Source organism: Marmota marmota, unplaced genomic scaffold (genome assembly GCF_001458135.2).
Source record: "Marmota marmota marmota unplaced genomic scaffold, marMar, whole genome shotgun sequence".
NCBI classification, from domain to species: domain Eukaryota; kingdom Metazoa; phylum Chordata; class Mammalia; order Rodentia; family Sciuridae; genus Marmota; species Marmota marmota.
The window spans coordinates 3,585,442-3,595,339 of record NW_026000052.1 but is presented as its reverse complement, the minus strand read 5'-3'; the positions used below and the strand labels follow the sequence as shown (position 1 = coordinate 3,595,339).

At 51.6% G+C, this 9,898-nt stretch overlaps 1 protein-coding gene across 3 annotated transcripts in view; it reads right to left on the bottom strand.

Annotated features, from left to right (window-relative positions):
* Surf4 (surfeit 4) overlaps positions 1–9,898 on the bottom strand; it is a 12,763-nt gene that overhangs the window by 1,970 nt on the left and 895 nt on the right. The window contains exons 2-6 of one of the 3 annotated variants that reach the window (XM_048813412.1): positions 3,448–3,634; positions 2,458–2,534; positions 1,654–1,697; positions 1,005–1,191; positions 11–375 (exon numbers count right to left, since the gene is read on the bottom strand). In XM_048813412.1, the coding sequence (XP_048669369.1) occupies positions 109–375; positions 1,005–1,191; positions 1,654–1,697; positions 2,458–2,534; positions 3,448–3,553 (681 nt within the window). In that variant the 5' untranslated portion in view covers positions 3,554–3,634 and the 3' untranslated portion in view covers positions 11–108. Of the gene's footprint in view, positions 1–9; positions 376–1,004; positions 1,192–1,653; positions 1,698–2,457; positions 2,535–3,447; positions 3,635–9,898 lie in introns of those variants that run through there. The other 2 variants (XM_048813411.1, XM_015505731.2) reach the window with 2 other exon arrangements.

The window sequence follows — 9,898 nt, the reverse complement described above, 5'->3', positions numbered from 1 at the left end:
GGGGGGGGGGAGGGAAGAGGACACGGAACTGCTGGCAGTTTGTTGACTCCACCCTGAACCAGTCCACAAGGGCACAGGTCTTGGCCAGGTAGGGTAGGGATCTGCCTGTTACCACTCTTTCTTCTTTTCATCCATGGAAACACCCCCAGGGCCCAGAGCCACCACCAGGAGCAAGCCTCCAATCACCGACATGGTCTGGAAGAAGTCGTACTTCAGGAAGTCATGCATGGGCTTATAGACTGGAATGGTCCAGAAGGCGTTGAAATACACATTGATAGCAAACAGCCAAACAACAAGAGTCAAAGCCGCCAGCTTGGTTTTAAAGCCAACAGCCACCAAGATCATCAGAGCTGTGCCCACGATGTTCTGGATGATCTGCACAGGGTGAGAGGGACAACATTCAAAGTCAACACCAGGAACAGCTGTTCTGTGTTCTACAAACAAACCAAGCTGCCTGTGTCATTCAAGTACCTGTGCCAGGCTGGCACAGCTACTGAGACAGCAGGAAATTGGAAGTCACTACCAGGGAAAGTGGATAAAGCAACGTCATTATAGTGTGAGGCTCAGGGATTTAAAGAAAGCTTCTGGGTAACAGCAGGCTGTGATTTACCATGAGCTCCAGTGCTGGCCAGCTGGATCTCTATCCCCAGGGTACCCCCAACTCACCCAGATATCCAGGCTGGGAACTCCATCCCCTTCCCATAGTGCCAGCACCCTTCCTTGTACCTGTACCTTCTAGTCAGCTGTGCCCCCGACACCCCACATGCAAACCATACTCAGCAAAATGTGAACTTTGAGAAAGAGAAGTCAGAAGAGCCTGCAGAGAAAGCACTGGTCCACTCCAGCAAGGTCAGGAGACCTGGACTGGATCTTCCAGGCAGTTCCCTGACACACAGGAGATGGATGGGTTCATTTGTCAGAATGGGACCACAAGATCTGTTTCTTGTCTTCCCATACTACACTCACACAAACCGGGCAGGCCCTCCAAGCAGCTGGATACTCACAGAAAAGAAGCTGGCATCAAAGTGAAGGAGGGTCATGAACATCAGGACCAGCAAGACCCTGCCTCCGAGCTGCATGTACTGCTTGGGAGAGCTCTCACGCATGGTGGGGACACCTGCAAACATGCTCTTCCCTTCCGAACGGGACTCTGCTAAGAGCAGCAACAAACCTCCTCCCAGGGCCAGGTTCCTGAGGAACAGAAATGCTGGCTGAAAGCTGACACTCATTGGCATCTGATCTGTTCCCAGACCAGAGGAAGAGAGATCTTGATGTGAGCACAGCAAAGCTCTTCCTTCCCGTCCTTCAGGCAGAGATTGTACAGCAAGGCCAGGCAGGCCTGAGTGCATGGGACCAGCCTCTGGAATGGAACTAACAGCAAGGCTGCCTGGACATGCTGGGAACTCAGGCCTGGGAACCCTGGTCTCATCCTGCAAGGTGTCCTTCAGACCTTCAGTCCACATGCCTGTGAATATGGCAGTGAGTGAGAGGACCTGGTTCTGTTTGCCATGCTGAGGGAAGCTCTGAACAGCTACCACAATATCTGCTTCTAGGAGCACAGGGCAGACCTAGACAAGCTCACCCCCCACCCACAGCACACAGGTGGGAGAAATGAGCAGAGAACACCCAGCTTAGCACCCAGCATGCACCTACCTCATCAAAAACTTCAAGTCCCACAGAATGCTGTAGGCGATCGTCTGTGGGGAACAGGCAGACAGAAACTTCAGTCAGCATTGTAAATATCTATAGATTCAATAATAGCACCCAGCAACTTATCCATCAGAGCGAGAATACAAAAGGCACAAAACTACTTCAGGACACCAAGGGCATAGTCAAGTATAACAGTTTTTTGGTTTTTTTTTTTTTTTGGGGGGGGGCGGGGAGGTCAGTGTTTCTCAAAAACCATAGCCCTTGGGCCTGTTCAGTTTCAGGGCTGTGCCCATGATGTCTGAAACCCCTGGTCTAGACTGAAACACCCCTCTTGATGCACTGCACCCTGGACACCAGGTTTTCCTGCTGAGGAGTCACATCAGTACCAGTTAGCATCTAGCTGCTGCCAATCATGTGCCCTATCCCTGTCACAGCACACTCAGAAAAGTGGCAAAAGATAGCCCAGTGCCCAGAGCTGACACCTAATCCAAGAACCAGCCTCTGAAGCTTGTTGTGGCACTTAGCAGCCAGGTGCTCCTAAGCTGGTCCTTAAGAGGCAATGCCACCACTTCCCCATAGAGAAAAGCAGCTCTGGGCAGCCAGACATGAGGGTTAACAAGGAGGGATGCTGGATCCAACACCAGTTCCACCAGAGCAAAGAAAAGTGAGATCCCGCCACGTACCCCATGTACCTACAGCACTGATTCCCAAATAAGACCCTGCTATGTGCCCCATGTACCTGTAGTGCTGATTCTAAAGAGCCCAAAGCTGATTCCCAAGTGAGACGCTGTCACATGCCCCATGTACCTGCAGTGCTATGATTCCGAAGAGCCCAAAGCAGGCATACTGCACGAAGTTCCTGCTCAACACCAAGACACAGCCAGCTGGAAAGACAACAGTAAGGTTGGTTTAGGGGGACCTCAGCTGGGTCCTGGGTGAGACACTGTCATGGTACACTGTACCCACCAAACTTTGGATCAGCTGCAGCTCAACTACCTTCCCAAGCCAAAAGCAACTTCTGGGAGAGTTAATGATGACAAGCCAGGCCCAAACTCACGGACATCACTCCCCTAGAATATGGATCCCTTGCTGTACCAGAGAACGTTTTCCAGTATGAATGTCCCATTAAAGACACATCTTTCTTTCTCCTCCTCAGTACTGGGATTGAATCTGGGATGTTACACATGCTAGGTAAGCACTCTACCACTGACCTACATCCCAGCCCTATTTCCTTTATTTTGAGACAGGGCCTTGGTATGTTGCCCAGGCTGCCCTGAAACTTGTAATCCTCTTGCCTCAACCTCCTGAGTAGCTGGGAGCACAAGTGTGGCCACCACCCTGCAGAGACAGATCTTGACATCTTTACTGTGGAAGAGCTTCAAACGGGCTAGAAAGCACAAGTCCTTTAATGAGGCCATAATGTGCCAAGGAGTGAGGGCTGACACCAGAAGACAGTCCATCAAGAGCGGAAAGAAGACCTGGGGCCCCACCCCAGCGCCCTCCTGTACTGACCTAGATCCTCCTATCCATCCTAGATGCTTCCTTGACTGCCTCAGCCACCTAGTCTCCTGTGCCTCCTGCTTGAGGCACTTAAAAACAAACAGGGACTGAGTCCAATGCCTTTAGCAAGCCCCAAAGCGGTGAGTCTAGGACTGAGTAGAGAGCATCCACCCCAACACTCACAGAACCAAACCTGGCAGGCCTATGCTGGAGCCCCTGGGTTTACACAACCTCCCAAGTGCCACGACAAGCTTCAGGTGTGCTATCAGTGAGGGAACAGCCTCCAGAGCCACTCACTCAACTGTCCCAGCAAGTTGAGGAACACGAAGGATGAGGCCAGCAGGTAGCCACAGCCCCAGGTAGTGTCGATGTAGTCACGCTGCTCGCTCCACTGGAACCACATGCGGATGCCATCCTCCAGGAAGGTGCTGATCAGGCAGAGGCGGGCCACGTGAGGGAGGTACTGCTTGGTGACTCGCAGGAACTGTGGGCACAGAGGCCTTCAGGTGAAGTGGCTGTAGCCTGGAGCACCAGGCCACCGCCAGGCACTTCCTGAGGCAGGGTGTGTGAACAGAAGGTCAGGGACAGCAGCCAACATGGTACAAGGCAGAGCTCTCAGCCCCTGTACCTCTCAGGGCAGATTGGGGGACTTGGCCACTGCTCCAAGCACGCCTCATAAGTCTAGATCCACGTGACCACAAGCCTTAATCTCAGAGAGGAAAGGCTCCACACCAGGTATGTGGGCAAGAACCCATGGGTCAAGGTCCCCAGCACTCTTCTACTATGACTGTCCTTATCTCTTCCACAGCCACATTCAGGTGGCAACTCTATTAACAGAGGGATATCCATAAGAAGCATTGCTTCCATGCCCAGTCAAGGGCATTAAAAAGGGAGTCAAAGAACATCTAAAAAGGCCCTGAGGGCTTCCTGGACCCTCAGAGCTGTCCAGGGCACTTCGTGAACTTGAGCAGCACAGAATCCCTGACTTCCCTCTGCTATATGCCATTAGCAGCACCCCTGACTGGTACACTAAAATGCCCTCTTTACTGCCTGCCTCATGTCCAGCCCCTCATGTTACAGATAAGCAAATTGAAACCCAGAGGGGAAAAGGGTTTCCTAGAGCCGTGTGGACTCACACTGCAATGCTGGGACTTGTGACACTCAGCCAAGTGCTAAGGCCTGGGCTTGCCAGCCTCCCTATTTTTTTTTTTTTTTAATGTTTATTTTTTAGTTATTGGCGGACACAACATCTTTGTATGTGGTGCTGAGGATCGAACCCGGGCCGCACGCATGCTAGGCGAGCGCGCTACCGTTTGAGCCACATCCCCAGCCCCCAGCCTCCCTATTGATGCTCAGAGTCCCTTCAGAAAGGACAAGGGTCCACTGAGGAGACAGCCACGGTCCCAGGCCTGGAAGCCACACAATCAGCCAGACCACAGCTCCAATATCTATAGCGAAACCAGCAAGAGGAAGGCCACACAGGGACAGCACTGTGCGTGGTTACAGGGAAGGCTGGCCTTCCCCACCCAAAAAGCTCCCTCCACAGAGTTCAGGACCAGGAGCACGTGGACAACAACTGTGAGCAGGACCAGGGCTGCTGAGGCTGGTGGGGAGCCACTCACTCAACTATCTGAGCTGGAAGTTTTTTTTTAAGCCTGTGTAACCCAAAGCAAACTCAACACAGTCTAAATGAGATTGACAACTGTCTGGACAAAATTGAAATACAAGTGTGTAAGATCACTGGCAAATATCAAAGGAAACACAAAGCTTCCTTCTGTCCCTTGTGAGCAAAGTCACTCATGACGGCTGGAGCCAGAGGCCAGTATGCCCTTTGCAAGCCAGGTGCAAATGTCATGCAGGTATATGCCACGCACTTTTCTCTTACTGCCCTTCAAAGCTGAGGCACAAGATGAAAAGAAATCCAATGATAACATGGCAGGTGTCAGGAGAAAGATCAGGGGACTCACCCATAGGAGTGATGTGTACAAAGAGTCTAAAGGGCAGAGTCTGACCCCTCCAGGGGCAGCTGAGGGAGTGCTGGCTGCACAGGCCCTCTTAGGGCTGACTACGCCTATAGCTGGAATAATGAGGATGCACATAAGAGTGCTCAAGAATTCTCAGCAGTTTTTAAAATAGTTTTCTAGTATAGATGGACACAATACCTTTATTTTATTTATTTATTTTTATGTGGAGCTGAGGACTTAACCTAGTGCTTCACACATGCTAGGCAAGTGCTCTATCACTGAACCACAACCACAGCCCATTTTTTGGCATTTTTAAAGTTGCTTCAAAGCCTAAAATGCCGCTAAAGCTGCCATCTGGACTGTGGAGTACCTGGGTTCTTGGAGCAACCTTCAGCCCAAGAGGGGACACCCTGGCTTGGGGCAGGGGATATGGGGGGTTGTTGGCACAGGTGGCAGTTCTCCCCAGATGGACTGAGCCTGAGCCCGGGATGTGGATCTGAGCTAGCCTGCTCAGCCCATGAAGAGATAGCAGAAATCTCAGTGACAGATACCCAGAGACAGCAGCCAAGCAGGTTTGGGAGATGCAGTACAGGTAGACCCCATTCTCTAATCCTGTCCTGACAAATGACCAGGGCAGATTGGGGGACTCAGCCACTGCTCCAGGCACGCTGGCCAAATTACTTTGGTGGGGGGATGATCTCTACTCCCCTTGCACAAAGTGTGGCTACTAAGATTCTTCCAACTTAGTCTAAAAATCTATACAGAAAAAAGGAGAAGGCCGTGTTTAAAAACAAAACCAAAAATATAGCCAGGCTTGGGCCTGCAATCCCAGCTACTGGGGAGTCTGAGGCAGGAGGATCACTTGACACCAGCCTGAACAACATAGCAAGACCCCATCCCAAAAATAAATAAAAGGAAAAAAGAGATCCCAAATACACCTAGCCAAGTTTTAGGGCCCTCGAAGAATGGCAACACACTATCTCCCACCAGATGTTCAAGACAGCATAAGCCATACACATCCTCCTAGCTTCTGCCCTGTGGCCCTAATGCTCACAAAACACACAGCCACAGTGTGATCACCCACACTCTGTGGAAACGATGGAGACCATCACTGTGGTTCCCAACTTAGCATTGCTGAGGAGTGACCTTTACATTGTGGCACCACTGAATGGCCCTGGAAATGACAGGGGTCTGCACCTCATCTATACCTGGGGAAAAGCAACTACCAGGAAAGAAGCACTTGAAGAGGCAGGGTAGATGTTAACAGGACTGAGGGGGATGTGCAGCCCCAAGACCTGGGAGGCAGACCATAGAGGTGTCTGAACTTGCTTCCAAATGAGTGGCCAGCTGCCCCTAAGCATGATTACCTGGGCCTGCACCCTCCAGAGATGAATAGACCTGCCTGCCCATGGCTGTGGTCAGACCCTCCCCAGGCTCAAGGATCTTCACAGAGCTGCTTATTTGCCACCAGCACTGAGCCTGAGACTGAGGCTGTGCTTAAAACCTCCTGATGTGTCTGCTGCTCTTAATTGAAGTGTCTGGTTCAAGAGGATTAAAGAGCAGAAGAGCGAAAATTGGGGGGGCAGGTCGTGCCTCACCACAGTGCTTTGCTTTGGGGAGAAAGTGCAACGCCCAGGTGGTGCACTGAGCTATGCCTGGCTGCTGATGGGCTCAGGGCAAGCTGGTCTGACTTTTGTTCCCAGGAGGGTGGGCACATCTGAGTATGGAAGAAAGGCTGAGGCAGACCCTACCTTACATGCCTGTGGACCACAGCCATTCAGGCTGGTCCCTGAGCCCCTGTTGTGCTGCTCTAGAAAGCATGGAGTCCACCACCCTTCAGTACAGCAGAGAGGAACCCTGACTCGGGCAGGATGGCACAGCGGGACGAGAGCTGCTGTCACCACGGCATCCCACACACCTGTCAAGGCCCAAGCTGATGAGAGAACTGCAAGCCCACAAAGCCCACGGCTGGAGCCTCAGCACAGAACCAGGGCAGGAGAGCCAACAAGGAACCCCGAGCAGGCAACCTGCAGGAAGAGCAGAGGATGGTCAGCCTACCATGACGGGCAGGCTTCCATGAAAGTCCCTCAGTCAAGCAGGTTGGGGCTCCCAGGTGGCAGCAGCATGCCGAGACTTAAAAAATTAGCTTAGCTGGGCACAGTGGCACGGGCCTCCCCATGCAGAAGACTGAGGAAGGAGGATGGCAAGTTTGATAGCAACTCAGCAAAACCCTGTTTCAAAATAAGTTTTTTTAAATGGCTGGGGATATAGCTCAGTGGTAAGCACCCCTGGGTTCAATCCCCAGTACTACAAAAACAAAAGAAGGAAGCTGAGGTCTGTCTGCAGGGTTACTGTTTGAGAGGACTCGCAGGGGGCTTAGGAATATAATCGTGCTCCATCTGCAACAGGACCTGGGGAACACAGGGATCATGATCACACAGACATCAACCCTACTTCATGTTCAGAACAGAAAGGGACTGAGGATAGCAGCCCCCAGTCCTTATTCATGAGAAATGAGGGAAAGGCAGATCAGATTTTCTTGATCACCATGCATGGGGCCCCTTCCCAGGAACCACAAGCCCATGCATCCCCAGAAACGAGGGCTCATGGCTCAATGACTGTCCCTGCATCAGGCTGAGCCAGCTCTGGCCTGCAAGCGGGTCTGCCCAGTAAATGTCCCAGTGAGTCGTTCTGAAGCTTCCCACTGTATCTCAATGTAGTGCCAAGGGCCCACCTGTTTGCCTTCACTGAAAACCTGTGCTTACCTGTGTGGTAAGAAGTAGCCCCTGCCACCCCCACCCCTCCCTCACCCCCACTACAAACAGCAAGCAGGAAAGTGAGCCAGTTTCCCAGCTTCAGTATAGAGGGCATGATGGAGCACAAGAACAGAAGGGCAATGCTGAGAGAGCCACCACTACCACCAGGACCTACCCACGCCAGATTGCCACAGACACAATGTTATCACAGGCCAACTAATGCTACGTGTGGGGTCCAGGCACCCCTCACTTCAACAAAGGCCCAGGCCACCTCCTAGCTCCCAGGATTAGCTCTTGACACCCTTAAGGAACACCAAAGGCCACAATGGATGGTAGGCCCCCCTGTAACTTTCCTGTCACCCAGGTAACGGCCATCAGGCAGAACCCATTAAGTGCTAATGTTCTGGTGGCTGTTGTACAAGTGCTCAGAAGCAACACTGTCACCTGTCCAGAAGGCAGTGAGGAGTGGCTGCAATGCACGGACATTATTTTGGATTGCTGAGTTCACGAATTTCTGGTCCCTTCTGACCTAGGCTTTCAAATGCCCAGCTCGGTCACAGAGCCCGTCTCAGCACTTTCTCCAGAGCCTGGCTTCCTGGGAGCAAGGGGACACTGTCCCTGGCTGCCAAGGGCAAGGAGCCTGATGATGCAGCTTTCACAAGTTGCCAGCCCAGATCAAGCAGCGCATTTCTCCCAGACAGGCCTCCACAGACCAGAAGGAAGGAGGCAGTTCCACCAAGCCAGAAGGACGCTGGCCCTGGAGTAACAGGATGACAACAGGGCAGACTCCAGCAAACCTCCTTCTGGGAGGATGGAGGCCAGTTAAAGGCTCAGCATTACCATTATCAAGGTCTCAATCTCAGCAGCCCCAGACTTCCTGGGCAAATCCCATCTCTTCAGTTTTGCTTTTGTTTTCTGAAGACAAGGTTAGACTAGAGAAGTACCTACAATACCTAACAGTGACCTCAGTGAGACTTCCTTACCGTCTACAAATTAGATACTTCTCATTTAGAAGCCTGGGGTCTCAGCACCTTCCTTATTGTCAGCTTTATTTTAACTATTACAGATGAATATTCAAAACACAGCCCCCTTCCTGCACACACCTGCCCTCTGTCAAATTTTGGCGATAGGAAGCCATCTTCATGGCTTTGTACCCCCTTCCCTGCCTGTAGCACAGAGTATCCTGACCCTGGTTCAGGTGGGCAGGAGTACACCAGTACACTGGCTGGTAGCCACACAGGCGCTTCAACATCTCCCATCACGACCCAGAAGACTCCAATGCCAATGGCTGACTGTGGGAGGCTTTCTGCACTTGGGATTCTTCTTAAGCAGCAGGTTTTTTTATTGGGCTATGTCTTCCCCTGATGTGTGCCAGAAGATAACTCCCGGGCCTGTAAGCATACTGCCTAGGGGCTGGAAACCTGGGTTTTGTTCTTGGGCTGTGATTACTGGCAAGTCCTGGAGCCTGAGCAGGCCTGGCCTTCTCCTTGGCAACTTAGAGGAGATGGACCGTGTGCACCCAACGAGAGCCTTTCCAGTCCCAAGATTCAGCTTCGTTCACTTAAAGCAAAATAAAATGCATAGAGAAAAAAGAGAGAGGACTACAAAAGAAATTTGAGCTTTTCTTTAGTGGGAAATTTGTCATTTGGTAGTTGGCAGCAGCTCGACTGGAGACATTTTATCTGGGTTTGGTTATGAAATTCACTTGCAAAACCCAGGGTTTTCCAGCCTAAGAGCGAGTATGGAGCCGTCGTATTTCCTGGGCTAAAGGAGCCATCTTCTTAGAGAGTTGTTACTTAAGGAAACAAAACTGGGTCACTAAAAAGCATGTCAATGCAGACTGACAAGTGAAAATGCCTACTTCATTCTTGAGAAGTTTGTTTGAATTGGTTTTGTAACGGTCACAATTTTTAACCTGGGTCTCTAAACACAAAACCACGACCAGGGAGAAGGTACTTGGAGTGGCTACACCCACCCCCACCGCGGTTCCAGACCAGCTCCCGGGGAAGCGGCTCCACGGGCCGGGAC